The 19,852-nt window shown below is 43.0% G+C and overlaps 1 protein-coding gene and 1 pseudogene across 1 annotated transcript; one reads left to right on the top strand and one right to left on the bottom strand.

Annotated features, from left to right (window-relative positions):
* Positions 1 to 482: 482 nt before the first annotated feature.
* Positions 483 to 18,080, bottom strand: LOC118455932 (uncharacterized). The gene is made up of 8 exons (XM_087833266.1): positions 17,971 to 18,080; positions 15,999 to 16,552; positions 13,798 to 14,266; positions 13,033 to 13,108; positions 11,995 to 12,132; positions 6,185 to 6,282; positions 1,801 to 2,366; positions 483 to 1,718 (listed from the first exon to the last, which is right to left on the bottom strand). Exons 2-8 carry the CDS (start codon positions 16,549 to 16,551, stop codon positions 1,081 to 1,083), a joined length of 2,538 nt encoding a protein of 845 aa, XP_087689392.1. The 5' UTR covers position 16,552; positions 17,971 to 18,080; the 3' UTR covers positions 483 to 1,080.
* On the top strand, positions 10,101 to 13,368 carry LOC118454902 (interferon-inducible GTPase 5-like; annotated as a pseudogene).
* Positions 18,081 to 19,852: the final 1,772 nt, after the last annotated feature.

The following is a 19,852-nucleotide window of genomic DNA, read 5'->3' as shown; positions in this document are numbered from 1 at the left end:
TACTTTTTTGAAGAAATAACTATTAACTATAATTAATTACTTTTTCAAAGTAACTTCCCCAACACTGCTAAAATGTGCTGTTAGCATGTTAGCAGAGCGATGCTACTATGAACTGAGGAGCTATTGTCTTGATGTGAGCTTCTACTCAGGGTTTTTTCTTCCAGTCCAGAGCAGAAATGTTTTTGTTAAGAAATTGACTGTTGTTTATTTCCCCACAGTTTTAATTATAAGCTAGATATATTTCTACTAATGAAATTAGTTTGCTAACAGCAACAGGGATGAGTCAGTGAGTCAGTGAGTCAGTTGCGCTTGTTAATCATGATTCACGAGTCAGCAAAGTGATTCTTGTGTATTGAACGATTCGTTCATGATTCGCACATCACTAATTGTGTCCAACTCACAGACGCTGAGAGAGCTGATTAACTCTCCTTTTTAAAGTAACTTTAATTTAAAACACTTTTTAAATAATGACATTAATGGTAAAATGTTTATCAAGAACAATTTATTAATGAAAAGCAGGAATAACGTTGATGAACATTTGGATTCATATCTGTATTATTTGTGTGGTAGTTCCTGACTGTGACCACTGGAGGGCAGTGAACTCTCATCACAATCTACAGTCAACAGGACAAAAACACCACAGAGCAGTTTCAGCTCTACACACGTCTGTTCATCATCAAACACTCTGGATTAAAAGTATTTATTATGCTATAAGCGACGATATGATAATAAAAAGAGTTTAATCACCAAGTAAATCAAACAAAAGAAATTCGGACGATGATGATCACATCACTTGATCTGTAAAAAGTGATGACATCACCAAGTCAGACAAAGGATTAAAAAAACATCAGTAGCTCTTCTAGCAGGTTTTATCTGAATAATAACATCACATTTGTTCCTGTATTGATGTGATGAGAAGAAATGAGACCTACTGAGGCCTCTGATACATTTATCAGCTATAGTAGGATAATGGCTCAAATATGCAGCTGCAACATGATTTGGTTTCAATATATTTATATTTAATGATTTAAACTATTTTCATTTGTACTCTTAAGTTTCATTCATCTTTAATTTTTAAATTCACACTGATGTGTTCAAACCCAGAGCCTTGACAAACACCTTCTGAGCATCATCAGCGAGCTCGTTGAGGATCGATTTCAGAATTGTGTAGGTTGTGGCGAAAGAGAAGCCCATTGCTAATGGGATTCCAATAAACGGAATAAATCTGGATGCTTCCTCTGCTGCAATTAATGCAGCTGTGCGTCCCACTTGGGTCACAACCTTCATGAGGAGCCCTGCAGTTATTTCTACTGCAGCCAGTGGTGAAATGATGACAGCACGTAGATCAGCGTAGGACACACCTGTTCTGTTAGAAAGTCTCATCAGAGACGGGATATCGAGACCAAACGCATGAACATAATGTGTGACAGCACCAACCAGCAAAGCAGCATCAACAGCAATAGAAAGACCAGGAACTGGAACAGCTGCTACAGCTGCAGACAGAGTGGCCAACAAATATAATTGACGCTTGAAAGTTTTTTTCTTCTTGATGATGATCTCTGGGTTGATGTTGGGCATGACGAACAGCAGAGTGTCCCTCTTGTTTTTAGGAAGGTCTCTCTCTAAGGTCTGCTGCAAGAGAGAGAAGTCATACAGGTGGAGCTTAACGCTGGACACCAGGAAGACCTGTGGAGACTCGATGCCTAATCCTCTGAGTCCTGTTTCACAGAAGAAACACATGTTAACATTATATAAATCTATAAAGTGATCAAACTTAGCTGTAAGTGATCAGGAACTCACCTTGAACACAGTCGTCTCTGATCTTTGTCAGAGTCCTCTCTTCATTGAAGTCTCTCTTTCTTCTCTCAGCTTGTATATCGTTGTCGATCTTTGAACGAACAAAGTAGAACTTTTTCTTCCTCTTCTGAATCTCCTGAGCCAGTTTCACGTCATTTTCTCTGAAGCGAGTGTCTGAGATGATGATGAAGAAGTCAAACTTCTCAAATTTAACATGCTTCAGGTACTTCTTAGCTGGAAACTTGGTGGTGCCGATCCCAGGAAGATCCCACAACATAACATTGGGATAGTTTGGATGGGGGTACGCTGTGACCTTTGAGGTGGTTTCTGTAACACCAGTAGGAGCAGCTCCCTCATCATCATCACATAGTCCTCTGAAGGCGTTAACAAAGGTGGATTTACCAGAACCAGATTCTCCTGTGATGCCGATATTTAGTGGGATATTATTTTGTTGTTTTAAATTTTCTTGAATCTTTGCAGCTGCTGCAGCAGTGTCGTTGTTCTGCAGGGCTTCTTTAACTCCAGGAATGTCTTCCATATATAAGTCATCTTTGTCCTCCATGCTGATCCTTAAACAAAGGAGAAAACTTCACTTTTATCTTGGACTAAAGAATAATATATATATATATATATATATATATATATATATATATGCGCATGCCACATCTCGGCTTGTCCCGGCCCCGAGGAGGAGGCTCCCCCACTGCACTATAGCTTCACCAGTAGCAAAGCAAACACTGTGACCGCCGCCCTCTAACTCTCTGCTGTCTTCACACAGGTTCAACAAAAGGAGCTGCTCCCAACTCAGAGGGAACTGCACTGACAGGAGAGCCGGAGTTGGGCTGGACCAGGACATCAGGAGTGCCTGTTGACAAAGGTGGAGCAGGTGTCCTGTCTTTCCGACTCTCTCACTCTGTCTCCATACCTGCTTCAAGCCCTGGTGGACGGGGCTGTGGCCCCCCCTCCCACACCCTCTAACAGATTGTTACATGAAGGAACCTTTTAAAAACAAGCGCGTCCATGCTCACAGGTGTACACACGGGTGCTCAAAGCACAAACTACACCCTTTTTAGCTCCAACAGGTGATTGATATATATATTGATTTTTTGCCCCCCCCCCCCTTTTTCACCGTTCCTCTTCCCCACTGTTTTTCTTTCCCTCCCTCTCTTTCTTTCTCCCTTTCCTTTCCCCCAGTCATGTCCGTCCCGTATGTAACAACTGAAAATAAAATAAAATAAAATAAACAATAAAAACAATCAAATAGACCAATATGGCAAGGCCAGGATGGTCCACTTGGTAAAGTAAACCCGTTTGGCATCTTTCTCAGCATTTAGACAATAATTCTGATGGCAAAAGAACCAAATGGGTTAGGTGGTGGGAGGGGGGAGAGAATAGAAATAGAAAGAAAGTGACTTTAGCTTAATTCACGAGATAAATTAAAAGAACTTACACTGGATTCCTGCTGACGCTGAAAGTGAAGAAAGCAGCTCACTGCAGTCAGTAACAATGGGAGCAGTCGCAGTTTGGCTTTGAGCTTTTGTGGTTAGTCACAGGAAATAACTCCACCCAAGATAATAACGAATGAACCAATCAGCTTCATGGGGGCCTCAGTAGGATATGTGAAAACAGTTGATTTACAAGAAGTCATGTTTCCACAGCAGAACTCAGTGGACTATAGAGTGGAGTGAAAAAATGTTTTTCTATTTTTTTGTGCTTGTCACACTTTAATGTTTCAGATCATCAAACAAATTTAAGTATTAGACAAAGAGAACACAAGCAAACACAAAATTCTGTTTCTAAATGAAGGTGTTTGTTATTAAGGGGAAAAATCCAAACCTACATGGCCCTGTGTGAAAAAGTGTTTGCCTCCTCTTAAAATACCTGAAGTGCCTCAATGCTGTGCTTTATATTAATAAGTGTCATATAATTATATAGTGTAGTATTGAATGGACGCGGCACTGATAATGAAGGCCTTAGACTGTGTGTCCTTTAGCTGGAGACTCACACCCATGTTTGTCTGCAGGAGATGAAAACAGGAAACATCTACCAGTGGAAACTTACTAGAAGGGAGTAGGGCAAGGTCACAGCCTCGCTGGAGCTGAGAAGAGAATAACCTCTGAGTATGCTATGCAACGTGGCTGCTGAATGTCTGTGTAGCACTGGTGTTTAGACTAGAGTGGGACAGCCTGTAATAAAACTGTTGAGCACATACCACCATTTCAAGATCCACGGCAGAGTGTCATGCAGGACGCATCTCCCTTCTAGAAGTGATTTTGTAAGAGAATAAAAGTATAAAATGTTCTACTGAGCAGTGTGTTGTGCGCCATCAGACGCCATCAGAGGAATCCTATGCATCCTATTTTGATTTTATCCTGCAGGACAGCCTCCTGAAAATCCAGGAGTACCAATAAGCTATCAACCCTCTCAACATGAATTGTTTTTAATAGTCTTTTTACTTCACCATCATCAATACGCTTGATATCAATACATCCTTTAATACATCTTTTCTCTCCCACAGTCTTCTCACAGATGCTTTCAACATTTAACACTTTCTTCTGTCCTAACGGCTATCAACAAATTTCCATCCCTGAAAATTTTATCCAGCTGCACTTCTCCAAACATTTTTTTCAACTCTCTAAATCAGCGGTCCCCGACCTTTTTTGTGTTTAATGTCAGACAATATTGTCGTGGATAAAGACAACAAAACAAAAACTGTGGTATTTTGTAAATATAATAACAAACCCGAATGCACCAACAACATTGAGAGTAACGTCCTCCTCTCTGCCCCTTAATGCTCTCTGGTCGCTATGGTAACGCGGAAATATTTCTTTCAAAATAAGACACAACTACAACACGGAAAAGACTCTGAGTCAAAGAGGAGGTACTGGTACTGTGTGGACTTCCAGTAAACTTCAGTGTTGAGGTTTCCATTCCCTTCAATGCACACGGCGCAGTCCAGGAACGGCAAACGGTCGTCCTTTGTGTCTTCCTGGTGAACTTGATGTTTTTATCCACAGCGTTAATGTGCGCAGTGAAGGATTCCACTTCTTGTGTTTTGATTAAGACCCAGGTGTCGTCGGGTACTCTCCCTTTAAAAGAGCCAAGAGCCTTTCTTTCCACTTCCTCCAATGTTGGCGACAATAGGTGACACCGGGGAGCCCACAGCACAGCCATGTTGTTGTCTGTAAAAACCCGCGTTGTATTTGAAAAATGTGGTGTTAAGGCAGAGGTCTAACAGTGTGCATGTCTGATCGGGTCAGCCGAGTCTCCACAGGCAAGACTCAGCTGACTCAGCTCAGGACAGAGTGTCATGGACCTGGCTCTTCTCCTGATTGAATCAAAGATGGCGCCGGTGAGGTCGGCTGCCGTCACGACTGCTCCGACCACCTTTTCTTTGTTTTTGTTCTTTAAGTTAGTTTTCAGCGTTTCTAAATCGGCAAAATCATCACCATTGGGTACATTAGGTATGACAGTGACACTCTTGTTTCTATTGGTATACAATGTACTCACAATTCGAAGTTTTTAACTCCGGATCCGAGCTGGCCGAGTGAGATCTTGAGGGGGAACAAAGGACGCGACGCGAAGCGGCCTCGAGGGAAACGAGCCGGCGTCAGGAACAGGCTGAGAGCTCGTGCACACCGCACACCTCTGCCTAGCATCCTGCTCGCCAACGTCCAGTCACTGGAGAACAAGCTTGATGACCTCAGGGCCAGGATAAAGTTCCAGAGAGACATTCGGGACTGCAATCTCCTCTGCTTCACCGAGACATGGCTGAACCCAGCGGTGCCGGACCACGCCATCCAGCCGGCCGAGTTCTTCTCGGTTCACCGCATGGACAGGACACGGGACTCGGGGAAGTCAAGGGGAGGCGGCGTGTGTTTAATGGTGAACAACAATTGGTGCAACAGTGCGAACGTTGTTCCTCTCACACGCTCCTGCACACCAAATCTGGAACTACTGTCCATCATGTGTCGTCCTTTTTATCTACCTCGAGAGTTTACATCGGTCATTATAAGTGCCGTTTATATTCCACCACAAGCGGACACGGTCACCGCCTTATGCGAGCTGCATGAGGCACTCACACAGCACCAGACACAACACCGGGACGCTGCGCTTATTGTAACGGGAGACTTTAATAGTGCCAACCTCAAACGCGCAGCGCCGAACTTCTATCAACATATCACCTGCCCCACCAGAGGTGAAAGGACACTGGACCACTGCTACACTACGGTCAAGGACGGCTACAAGGCACAATCCCGCCCTCCGTTTGGCAAATCCGATCACGCCGCCATCTTCCTCATGCCAAAATACAAACAAAGGCTGAAACGGGAAGTTCCGGTTCAGAGGAAGGTCGCGCGCTGGACGGATCAATCGGTGGCCGCGTTACAGGACGCACTCGACGACGCAGACTGGGACATGTTCAGAAACAGCTCCGACGATGATGTCAACGTGTTTACGGAAGCGGTTGTGGGATTCATCGGGAAACTAGCGGATGATACCGTGGAGACAAAGACTATCACAACGTTTCCCAACCAGAAGCCGTGGGTGGATAAAACCATCCGCGACGCTCTGAGATCCCGCACAGCTGCCTACAACACGGGACTCACGACGGGGGACATGGACCTGTACAAAGCCGCGTCATATAACGTGCGGAAGGCGGTGAAAGAGGCGAAGCAGCGCTACGGGAGGAAACTAGAGTCACAACTCCAACAGAGTGACTCTAGGAGCCTGTGGCGGGGACTAAGGACAATAACGGATTATAAAGCACCAACAACCGGTATGACGAACACGGCCGTGACTCTGGCAGATGAGCTGAACACTTTCTATGCTCGCTTCGAGGCTGCAGCTAAGGACTCCAACGATGCTAGTGCTAGCGGCGCTAACGGCTGCAGACAGGAAGATACTGCCAGCACCGGAAATGTGCTCATCATCTCCGAGCATGAAGTAAGGAGAGCCTTCAAGAGAGTGAACACCAGGAAAGCAGCAGGTCCAGACGGCATCCCAGGTCGTATCCTCAGAGACTGCGCATACCAGCTAGCTCCTGTGTTCACTGAGATATTCAACATCTCTTTATCTCAGTCGGTGATCCCCACATGCTTCAAAGAGTCCATCATTGTTCCTGTCCCAAAGAAACCCCACCCTGCTTCTCTCAATGACTATCGCCCTGTAGCCCTCACCTCAGTAGTGATGAAGTGCTTTGAACGCCTGGTCAGAGACTTCATCATTTCTTCACTACCAGACACACTGGACCCACTACAGTTCGCTTACCGTCCAAATCGTTCCACAGACGATGCCATCTCTCATCTCCTCCACACATCACTTACTCACTTGGACACTAGAAGGGGGAATTATGTTAAAATGCTCTTCATAGACTACAGCTCTGCATTTAATACCATAATTCCCTCCACACTCACCACCAAGCTGGAGCATCTGGGACTCAGCTCATCTATGTGTCAGTGGATCTCCAACTTCCTAACTGGCAGACCACAGGCAGTAAGGATGGGCGGACATGTCTCAGCCTCCACCACTCTCAGCACTGGAGCCCCCCAGGGGTGTGTTCTGAGCCCCCTGCTGTACTCCTTGTACACATATGACTGTGTGGCCACTACCAGCTCCACCACCATCATCAAGTTTGCTGACGACACCGTCGTGGTGGGCCTGATCTCTGACAACAACGAGACGCCCTACCTGAAGGAGATTAGGAATCTGGAGAACTGGTGCCAGAGGAACAACCTCCTTCTAAACGTCAGTAAGACAAAGGAGTTGATAGTGGACTTCAGCACTAAGCAGGAGAGGAACTACCAGACCCCCGTCATCAACGAGTGCCCAGTGGAGAGAGTGGACAGCTTCAAATACCTCGGAGTTCACATCACGCAGGACCTGTCATGGTCCTGTCACATCAACACCGTGGTGAAAAAGGCCTGTCAGCGTCTCTACCACCTCAGACGCTTGAGAGACTTCCAACTGCCCCCCAAGGTGCTCAGGAACTTTTACTCCTGCACCATAGAGAGCATCCTGACGGGAAACATCTTAACCTGGTTCGGGAACAGCACCATGCAGGACAGACGAGCTCTACAGAGGGTTGTGCGTTCAGCTGAGCGCACCATCCGCTCAGAGCTCCCTGACCTGCACTCAATCTACAGCAGGCGGTGCTGGACCAAGGCCAGGAAGATCGTGAAGGACCTCAGCCATCCCAACAACGGACTGTTCTCTCTGTTGAGGTCAGGAAAGCGATTCCGCTCCCTGAAGACCAACACAGAGAGACTGAGGAGGAGCTTCTTCCCGCAGGCGATACGGTCTCTCAATCACACCACCACACAGTACTGACCCACACATATGGTTCTTACACACACACTGGACATTCTGGACATTGTTTTCACTTCATCACTTTAAGCATATTTGCACTGCACAAGACACTATATAATGTGGATTGCAGCTGCTGTTATTGTGTGTATATATATTTATATTTCTCTTACATTCTTATAAATGTCTATACTTTGTATTTTGTTGTACAGTTATCTTATTTTCAACTTTAATTTATATATTTTATCTTATTCTTTCCCAGTTAAATTTACCCTTCATTCTAATTTGTGTTGTACAGTTATCTCATTCTTAACTTAATTTTTTTTTTATATTTTATTTTATTCCTTCCTGGTTAAATTTACCCTTTTTTATTTTCATATTTATTTATTTATTTCCTATCTTATTCATAGCCTTTTCTTTTTTCTTTAGGTCACAAGCAGTTGTCCAAGCATTTCACTACATATCATACTGTGTATGACTGTGTATGTGACAAATAAAAAATTTGAATTTGAATTTGAATTTGATTGTGGACCTATTAATATGAACTAGTGTTTTAAAGCCAAGCACTCATTTGTGACATCTCAGACAACATTTGTTGGAAATGTCACAGTTTGGCTTTAGAGCCATGAAAAATAATGGGAGAGCCACTCAAACCAAAATGTACCAATTTATTAACAACAAAGCAGAAAAACATGGTCCCCATGAGGTGCACTAACCAGTGTTACATTGTGTCAGTAGCTGATGGGTGACTGAATATTAAATACACACAGTGCTGTGTACTGTACAGTGTAACAGCTAAAACAACCAGGTCAAAGGCAAACAGAGAAAAACATGGTGCTGAGTAAGCTGAGCATGAGCAGCTCTTTATGATCACACAGCCCTCCTCTTGTCAGAAATCACCTTTTATCTCACATCAGTTTGACTAAAAAGGAAAAGAAAGTAAAGAGAGATTTCATTGGTTCCCACTGTGTAACGAGCCACCCCTGATAAACACCAGTATAACTCCTGTATAATAAATGGGCCAGTATAAACTGCTGCTGTGGCTGGATTGGTTAAAATCCAATATTGAAAACCACACGTCAGTGTTGCTGCTCCAGCTCTCAATATTTAACGTTACGAAGACTCCAGCGAGTAGCTGCAGTGAGTACTTTTTGTTTAAGATGAAGTTTCAGGCTTATATTATAATGTTTTCTGTGAAATTGTAATATCGGATGATTGGGTGTTCACCTATCTAACGTAAGACTTTTTGGACTCGGTGGATATTTTGCTGCCTTTTAACCTTCTTGTGAGTTACACAGTTGTTCTGTACACAGGATTTTACTGGTCCAGAGGTCTCAGTTCAACTGAAACAGACTCTTCACATCACGTAACTGTAGGTCAGCACTGATGAGTTTCTTAATGAGTAGCTGCTGAAAATGAGAATTTAGTATTTCTGTCAGTCTCTGGGTCACTGGTTTGGAGTTTTAGAGATGTTTATGGGTTTCTAGTTTTGATTGTCTTCATATGAAAGGTTATGTTCTGGTTATCAGTGCATTGACTTAATGGGAGGTTGTTCATTCCCGTTCTGTTCCTCCATCTTGTTCAGTCTTCCTCCTCCGTGTCAAGCTCGTGTCTCAGTGTTTCTTATTTCCTGTTTTATTTTGATAGTCCCTTGTCCTGTGTGTTTTGTCCTTCATGGTTGTGTTTCCATTTCCTTGTTGAGTTGAAGGTTTGATTTCCCTTGTTTTGTTAGTCAAGTTATTTTGTACTTTATTTGAATAAAACCACTTTTGAGTTTATTGCTCGGGTTTCTGAGTCGGTGTTTGGGTCCTGCTCCGGCCCGTTACACAGACAATTTCAACTGTTTGACAGTTTTCCCCAAAAGAAGTACAAACATATTTTTCTACAGTATTCTGTGAAATCTGATACATCAGCTTTGATTTTATATTGTGATTTCAATTCTGTTGTCACAGATAAAAGTGAAGTTTTCTCAGGTTTTCTTCTTCTGTTTCAGGATCAGCATGGACGATCCAAACAATTCACATCCTGAAGAAATTCCTGGAGTGAGAGAAAACCTGGAAAACAACGACACTGCTGCAGCAGCTGCAAAGATTCAACAATATTTAGAAAGAGAAAATAATGTTCCACTAAATATCGCCATCACAGGGGAATCTGGTTCTGGTAAATCCACCTTTGTTAACGCCCTCAGAGGGATGCCCGATGATGATGAGGGAGCTGCTCCTACTGGTGTTACAGAAACCACCATGGAGGTCACACCGTACCCCCATCCAAACTATCCCAATGATACTTTATGGGATCTTCCTGGAATCGGTACCACCAAGTTTCCAGCTGATGAGTACCTGAAGCTTGTTGGATTTGAGAAGTTTGACTTCTTCATCATCATCTCAGACACTCGCTTCAGAGAAAATGACGTGAAACTGGCTCAGGAGATTCAGAGGACGAAGAAAAAGTTCTACTTTGTTCGTTCAAAGATCGACAACGATATACAAGCTGAGAGAAGAAAGAGAGACTTCAGTGAAGAGGAGACTCTTACAAAGATCAGAGACGACTGTGTTCACAGTGAGTTTCTGATCCTTTATAGATTTATATAATGTTAACATGTGTTTCGTCTGTGACGCAGGACTCAGAGGATTAGGCATCAAGTCTCCGCAGGTCTTCCTGGTGTCCAGCTTTGAGCTCCACCTGTACGACTTCTCTCTCTTGCAGCAGACCTTAGACAGAGACCTTCCTAAAAACAAGAGGGACACTCTGCTGTTCGTCATGCCCAACATCAACCCAGAGATCATCATCAAGAAGAAAAAAGCTTTTCAGTCCAAAATAAAATACTACGCTACTCTGTCTGCAGCTGGAGCAGCTGTTCCACTTCCTGGTCTTTCTATTGCTGTTGATGCTGCTGTGCTGGTTGGTGCTGTCACACATTATGTTCATGCGTTTGGTCTCGATGTCCCGTCTCTGACGAGACTTTCTGCCAGAACAGGTGTGCCCTACGCTGATCTACGTGCTGTCATCATTTCACCACTGGCTGCAGCAGAAATAACTACAGGGCTCCTCTTGAGGGTGATGGCCCAACTTGCGGGAACAGTTGCTTTAATTGCAGCAGAGGAATTTTTTCAAATGTGAACTGTGTACAATGCAAAAGAGCTGCGTAATCATTGCTCTGGTTTGTTTTTCTAATTCTTTGAGTTAATTGCTAACATCAGCACTTTGTAGAGATCGGCTGAGGTGATGGTTACTGCTGAAACATCTCCACTTATGTTTGATTTAATCTTTGTGATTAAACTAGTCTTTGTTATCATGTTGTAGCTTCCAGCGTCATAAATACAAAGTATGCAGAGTGTTTTATGTCATGTGATAAGCAGAGGTGTGTGGAACAGAAACTGTTGACTGTAGATTGTGTTTGCTGCCCTCCAGTGGTCATGGTGTAAAACTACAGCATAAAAAAAATGCAGACATGAACCGGACTGATATATTAACATTAATGTTAATATATCTTTTTTTACATTTTGTTTTAAATATTTAAAATCAAATCTAATAGAACAAGGTTGGTTATTCACCTGAAATTAAGGATTATTTTCATCAGTTATTTTTTCAGCATTTGTTTGATATTCTTCTTCATCCATTAAAATTGTTGTAGAATTATTTCTGTTCATGGAATCATTGATTAATGGTTTCACTGCTTTAAGAGACGACATCGTTAATTCATTGTCTTCTAATTTCTCTGTATTTGTTTCTCTATTGTTTTCTCTTGTTTTTAACCGACTGTGAAGCACTTTGGTCAACTGTTGTTTTTAAATGTGCTCTGAAGTTGGTAAGTACATTATGTAACTATTCGCAGAGCAGTGAGAGAGGGGTGATGTGAATCCAGGGTGAGCTGAGTGGTGTGGGAAGGCTGACCTGAGAGGTTCCTGATGGAGTGTGGTGGCAGGAGGGCAGGCACGCGAGGAAAAGAGTGATTTCCAAAATGATGGTTTGGTATCCTGAGTCAGAGAGAGGAGCATAAGCCAGAGGTTTGAGATGAGGTGAATCCAGGAACTGTAGCACAAAAAAGTAAAATTAAAAGTAAACAACAAAGAGAGCTTGAAACATGAGAGCTGGCTACCAACATGCATTGATGATGAACTGGCGGTGCATGAACGTCAGCGTGAGGCTTAAATCACTCTGGCTTGATTGCCTGCAATCGGCTCCAGGTGTGAGGAACTGGAGGAGGCCCTGCCCAGGGGTGGGTACCAGGTAGGCAAAACAAGGACAAACACTCCAGCTGAATGTCTGCAAGACCAAGGAGCTGGGGCTGGAGGGGTCAGCAGCGAGTCTACAAGCCCCTTATCTTCAATGGAGCTCCAGTGGAGAGGGTGCAGTCCTTCAAGTATCTCAGTGTCCACATCTCATCTCATGCAGACTAGGGGAAGCCAGGAATCAAACCACCAACCTTCCAACCAGTAGATGACCAGCTCTACCACCTGAGCTACAGCCACCCATTAAAATGCTGCTTCACTGCTGCTTACATTACTTTGTCTTTTGTTTATTCTACTTGAATTGCTCTGTCAGTACACTGCTGTGCTAATATGGCACGAAGCACTTTAACATTCTATTTGCACAATGTACATTTTCAGCTTTTTAATTTAAAATTTCCATTTTTAATTAATTAATTAATTAATTAAAACAGGACTCGGAGGATTAGGCATCAAGTCTCCGCAGGTGTTCCTGGTGTCCAGCTTTGAGCTCCACCTGTACGACTTCTCTCTCTTACATGAGACCTTAGACAGAGACCTTCCTTCAAAGAAGAGAGATGCTCTGCTGTTCGTCATGCCCAACATCAACCCAGAGATCATCAGGAAGAAGAACAAAGTTTTCAAGCGCCAATTATATTGGTTGGCCACTCTGTCTGCAGCTGGAGCAGCTGTTCCACTTCCTGGTCTTTCTGTTGCTGTTGACCTTGCTTTGCTGGTTGGTGCCGTCACACATTATGTTTTTGCGTTTGGTCTCGATGTCCCGTCTCTGCAGAGACTTTCTGCCAGAACAGGTGTGCCCTACACTGATCTGTGTGCTGTCATCATTTCACCACTGGCTGCAGCAGAAATAACTACAGAGCTCCTCTTGAAGGTCATGACCCAAGTGGGACGCACAGCTGCATTAATTGCAGCAGAGGAAGCATCCTGATTTATTCCGTTTATTGGAATCCCAGTAGCCATGGGTCTCTCTTTCATCACAACTTATAAAGTTCTGAATGTTATCCTCAGTGAGCTCGCTGAAGATGCTGAAAAGGTTTGAAAAAGCTCTGGGTCACTAAAACTCAAATGAAGCTTAGTGACTGTGTGCTGTGTGTAAATTCTCCTAAACGACTGAATCCAGGCACCAGTTTAGCTCACAGGTTCAACAGGTGATCACATGTGTGGCTAAATGCAGAGTCCTGGATTTGACCTCTGACCCTGCTGTGTGTCTGCTCCACACTCTCGCTCTCACTGTAATATTTAACAAAGGCAAAACAATATATATGTACTGAGTCACAGTCAGCTGCACATTTATCTTTCACAGTGATCAGAATAAATTTGATTTGTTTTACAAAAACCTGTTTATAACGTAGAGGAGCTGCTGAATCATTGCTGTGATGCTTTTTCACATTGTGTGTGTAATCAGCTGATCAGCTGCTGTTTTTATCTGAACTTGTATTTTATTTGTGATTTAGTAAAATGATAAAACAGTTTATCTGCTCCCATTATTTTAGCTGTGCTTGGAAGTGTCGTCAACTCATCCAGGATAAGATCTGTAGTTATGGTGTTTGTGGCCAGCGGTGAATTGATGACAGCGCACAGATCAGTGTAGGAGACACCTGTGACAGCAGCAAGTCTCTTCAGAGATGGGCTGTCAAGACCAAACCCAGTTACATAAGCTGTGACGGCAGCCTTTAAGGTGCTGTCAACAACAGAAGAAATCCCCAGAGGAGCTGTACGTACAGCTGCAGACAGAGTAGCATAGAGTGTTATTTCAGCCTGAAAAACTTCTTTCTTCTTCTTGATGATGTTGCATATACCAAACAGCAGAACATCTCTCTGGTGTTCAGGAAGTTCTCTCTCTAAGGTCTCATGTAACAGAGGGAAGTCGTACAGGTGGAGCTCAAAGCTGGACACCAGGAAGACCTGCGGAGACTCGATGCCCAAATCTCTGAGTCCTGCGTCACAGAAGAAACACGGTGTGAAGATTAAATGAGAAATGCAGACTAACACATCTGACTGTGGATTTCTTTGTGTGCTGCATCCTGGTGTAACTTCTGGTAATGTTTGGAGAAACTGTCTCAGTAATTGATGCCACGGCCTGCTTACACCAACACATCCTTTCACCCCTCAGCTGTGAAAGGCTGATGGAGGATTGTCCTCATCTCAGCGAGAACGACGTGACGTTGGATTTTCAGATGGACATCATAGACCACATGTGTCAAACTCCAGGCCTCGAGGGCCGGTGTCCTGCAGGTTTTAGATGTGTCCTTGATCCAACACAGCTGATTTAAATGGCTAAATGACCTCCTCAACATGTCTTGAAGTTCTCCAGAGGCCTGCTAATGAACTAATCATTTTATTCAGGTGTGTTGACCCAGGGTGAGATCTAAAACCCGCAGGCCCTCGAGGCCTGGAGTCTGACACCCCTGCCATAGACGCATCTAGTAAAACCCTCAGACGAGTACAAATCTCAGTGACCTTAACCTCAAGCTGAAGGTCAGAGGTCAACCTTTCTCTTGTAAAGATGATAACACAAGAAGAAAGTCAGCTGGGACTTTCACATTTATTCCATAGGTGCATCTACTCAGAGGCTGCAGGGTCACCAGTGTTTTTAAATCAGATACTGCAGTTTTACTGTCGCAAAACTAACTGAAATATAAAATTTCTGTGTTACTCAAAGGTTGCATGAAAATACAGTTTAGTGATGTGTATGCAGAACTGTGGTGACGTTTACTGTGATGCACTATTGTGGACTGGTGCAGAGCAGCTGTGGTGTTCATGGTCAGTGTTAGGGGGAGGATTAGATTTATTCATCTGCATCTTCCTTTTATAGTAATTAAACTGTCTACATGGGAGAAATAAACCATACAGCATATAAAATATGTGCTTATATATTGTTGTATTTAGTTAGCTCCATGTTAAGAGCAATCTCATTGCAGCAAGTTATCATGTGATTATTACTGTGATCCTTCACGCTGCATCACTACACCTGATACATATAACTAAATTGTAAATGTCCATTGATATGAACATTCTCACTACCAGATTGGACAATATTCAGATTCCAGACCTCTATTCTACCCCTGATGATCTGTTGTTGTATTATAATTATTGTTTACTCAATGTCTCCTGTAAAAACTCTGTTTCCTTTGCTCGCTCTGCTCTGCTTCACCTCTGACCTCCGAGCATTGAAGACCAAAGCTCGAAGGCTAGAGAGTAGATATAAGAAATCTCACATCAGTAAGCACCACCTCTTCCACCCGCTCACTTGGAGCTTCTTCTTCTATCCAGCTTGCTGTGCCATCTTTCTGCCTCAGCACCATGGGAAGCAGAGCTTTCAGCTGCTCTGCTCCCAGACTGTGGCGCTCTCTACCCCCAAATATAAGAAACACTGATTCTCCCCCCAGTTTAAAACTCAACTCAAAACCATCTGTTCAAATCTGCATATTTACTGTGAACCTATTGTTTGATTATGTTACTTTGTGCTTTTGTTTTCTTATTTTTCTTCGTTGTTATTGTTCTATTATGTGTTTTGTGGCAAGTGTCCTTGGGTGTCTTTCAAATAAATTTTTATTATTATTATTATTATTATTATTATTATTATTATTAAATGGAAATGATGTTTAGGGTGAAACAAATATATTAACTCTAATCTACAGAGAAGAACAAAGAAAAGAAGAAGCTCACCTTGGGTGCAGTTCTTCCTGATGGTTGAAAGCGTCCTCTCCACGTTGAACTCTCTCCGGGTTCTTTTCTCGGCTCGGATATCTTTGTCAACCTTTGACCGAAGAAAGTAGAACTTTTTCTTCATCCTCTGAATCTCCTGAGCGAGTTTTACATCATTTTCTCTGAAGCGAGTGTCTGAGATGATGATGAAGAAGTCAAACTTCTCAAATCCAACAAGCTTCAGGTACTCATCAGCTGGAAATCTGGTAGTACCGATTCCAGGGAGATCCCACAAGATAACAGTGGGATACTTTGGATGGGGGTACAGTGTAACCTGTGAGGTGGTTTCCACAACACCAGTGGGTGTAGCGCCCTCATCTTCATCACCGATGCCTCTGAAAGCATTAATAAAAGTTGATTTCCCAGAACCCGACTCTCCTGTGATGGCGACATTTAGCGGCGTCTTCCTTTGCTTTAATCTTCTTTGAATTCTCGCAGCAGCTGCACCAAAGTCAGTGTTTCCCAGGTCTGCTTGAACTCCAGCAGTTTCTCCTGGACGTGACTCCATGCTCATCCTTGAGGAAAAAAGTGTAAAAATGGCATATATCAAAGATCAGGACACTGTTGAATAATCTTACAATTTACTTTGAATTCTTCATTTTCATCTTAGCTACTTTCGGTCACTTTCTTTATTCAGAAAAGGCCGCCACAGCGAGGAGCTCCCCACGTTTGATTTAGCAGGTTTTTTATCAGCTGTCCTTCCTGATGCAACCCAAAAGGATTTACAGTGGATAGAAAAAGTGTCGACATCGCTGTTAAAACGCTTTTGTGATGTTGAAACTGAGATCACAATGAATTTCTTTATGTGGGAGGGACAGACATCAGACTTTTTTCATTTTCACTGTTGTCCCATATTTTCTGAACTTTTTAATTTATGTTAAGAGGTGTTAACGGCCTAAAACCTATTTTCTGATGACAACATGATTTGCTTTGCTCCGCCCAATGTGGTTGAAAGTTGAGGATGTGGTTATGGTGTAAATACCACATGTACTCAGCTCCATAATTTCTGGAAAAATACAAAGACACAGAGTTTTAAATCAAATAACTGACATGAGATTAAAAATCAGACTTTCAGCTTTAGTTTCAGGCATTTCTGCATCAACTGTTTATGAATCACAGACAGTTTTTATTCACCGTCCTCCATCTTCAGAGGGTCAGAATTTGATGGCCACACGAGGCCTGTTCCCTCTAAAACTGCTGAATAAATACGTCACAGTAGCCGGTCTGATTAAACTCTGTTCTTTGTTTTCTTCTAGCTCACAGATCAACTTCTGGCTGATTCCAGATTAACTGCTGTTCGATTGCCTGGTGAGGCTGAAACAGACGTGACTTCATTTGTTTTTGGTTTTTTAAAGAGGAAATGAACACTGTGAATATTTCATCTTTAAAATCCGTCTGTTTTCTTGTGAGTGTGACACAACAGCAAACAGCTGCTGCAGCGTTTATGATAAAAGAGCTTCAAGCTTAACTGAAGAAGAACTAAACAGCCAGTTTACACTCCTGAAATAATCTTGGATGTGTTTAGTAAACTGAAAATAATTGATTCACTCTGTCAGCGGTAGAGACACTGAGTGGGTTTAATATCCGGTGTCTGCTTTGGTTGTAGGATGACTATCGTCACATCACGTCACTGCAGAACAATGAGGGCAACAAGAGCATCTCCCAACAACTTTATTCCCGCTGCCGTGATGCTGAACAGGCAGTCGGGGGACGAGCATCGTTACACCGGAAACTCTTTTTAATAAAACAAACCGAGCAGTCTGTTGTCAACAAGCAAACAAATGTTTGTTTTTGTTGTTTTTAATGAAACATGCGCAGTGTTCATTTCCTGGTTTGTCGGCAGCGGCTCGTGGCTGTGGTGACGTGAAACCTAAAAACATGCTAAAAAGTTTTTTGTTCCACAGAAAAATGAACATTTCAAACCTGGACTTACAGTTTCACGCCCTCTCGTCCATCACTGCTTTACCTCCGTTTGAAATGCATTCTGGGATATCTGACAGCGTCCAGTCCTCGCAGGTACAAACACACCTGGACGTGCCCACGATAGAAGGGGCGGAGCCAGAGCACTGAGCACGAAGAAGAAGATACACAGGGTCATAGGCGAGTTTATCAGAGCAAAATAACTGTTAAGTATTAATAGTAGTAATAATATAATATTTTAGTATTATTGTGTGGAAGCTTTCCACTGACGACACTACAGGATAAAATGAAAACTGTTCAGTGTTCTTGGTGTCGTGACGTCACCGCCTCTCACGCAGAGGCTGGTTTGTTATTAATAAACTAAAAACAAAAGACTTTATTGCTGCAGCAATTTCATGACGTAAACCGGTGACTCGGATTTAAAACACACTTTAACAGGAATACAGAATAAGTTCAAACTGTTCTGATAATCTGGAGACGTTACTGTGACTCAGGAAGGGTCAGAAACGTTTGTTAATACAGCTCGAATATTAGAAAATATAAGCAACCTTTAGCCTTCTGATCCACGAGTCTGCTGGGATACCAGGAGCTGTCAGCTGATGTTCTTTATTATTTTAGTTTGCTAAAATCTGTTTGTTCCTGTTCTGGTTTAATTGGGCTTCAGTGTTTGTTTACAGCACAGCTCCAGATCCAGGTCACAGCAGGTCACAGCAGGTCAAATGGTGTTACCTGTAGTAGGCTGCATTCAGTTTGAGCATTGCTATAAACTGATATGGATCAGTTTGTCTTTTATTTACTGTAACATTTAACTTTTGAGGACAGAGAGGGAGAGAGCAGGATGAAGACAGCAGAGAGGAACAGGTGAGAGTGGACGTGCGGTCACATTCACCAAAAATGATAAAGCTTCTGTTTGAACACATTGACTGAATATGATTTCACATAACAGCAGTGTGGTGTCCTGTTGCTGATCCATCACTGACTCTTGTTATAATTATTATAAGATTATATTTTTGTCATTTTCCACCATTTCCAATTCAAGTTGAGTGAGGAGGATGGTGAGAGAGAGGACAATGAGCTTGTACAGGAAGAACGAGGGAGCAACAGTAAAGTTGGCAGAAAAACAAAATCGTTTTCACAAAGTGATTTTTCACATATTTCATGGATGCTTTTCCTACTTTTTAGTAGCACACTTAAAAATGCCAGTGGACATTATAAAGAGGCCACATTAATGTGACTGGTAGCATTCAGGATGGCTCCCACTACACTCACGTGACAGACTGCAAATGTATTCTTGTGAAATTAGGATACACGGTGCTCTGTGCTGAGTCAGAGTAAGGGAGCGTCTGTATGAATTCACAAACTTTAATATAAAACAGCTGTTACCAGTTTGCTTCATGTACAGGTCTGTGGAGTGGCAGGTTGATTTTCCAGTGTCTGCTTCAAATGCTTGATGATTTGGTGGACCTCCTCTTTGTGATTAAGAGACTGAAATAGTGTTGTGGATGTTTCTCATCTGCTTTGCTTCACATGGTTCTTTAACTTGTTTAGTGACTAAGCCTTTGCCTCGGGGTTGATAACTGAAGGCTCCACCCTTCAGTTATCACCTGGATTAGAGTGGATGAGGGCACACTACTGACAGTTTCTTTCTCGACTTTGGTTCGGGACCCATGCTTGCAGCTTTCCAGCTGCACTCCAACACTCCGCTCCGGCCTCACTAAATCATAAAGAAAGAGAGAGCTCATAAATGAAACACCATACACCTGTCCCACCAACCACCCTGGCACCGCCCCTTGAGCTCACTGCACCACCCTGCAGCTGAGCCAGGGGCCACACCTCAGCCACATCTGTCTTCATGGACAGATAGAGCTGGGTGTCATCTGCATAGCAGTGTAAAT

The sequence above is a fragment of the Neolamprologus brichardi genome, chromosome 19 (genome assembly GCF_056152115.1).
Source record: "Neolamprologus brichardi isolate AB-2024 chromosome 19, ASM5615211v1, whole genome shotgun sequence".
Classification (NCBI taxonomy): domain Eukaryota; kingdom Metazoa; phylum Chordata; class Actinopteri; order Cichliformes; family Cichlidae; genus Neolamprologus; species Neolamprologus brichardi.
The sequence above is the reverse complement of the archived record's forward strand: the minus strand, read 5'-3'. Positions and strand labels throughout refer to the sequence as shown.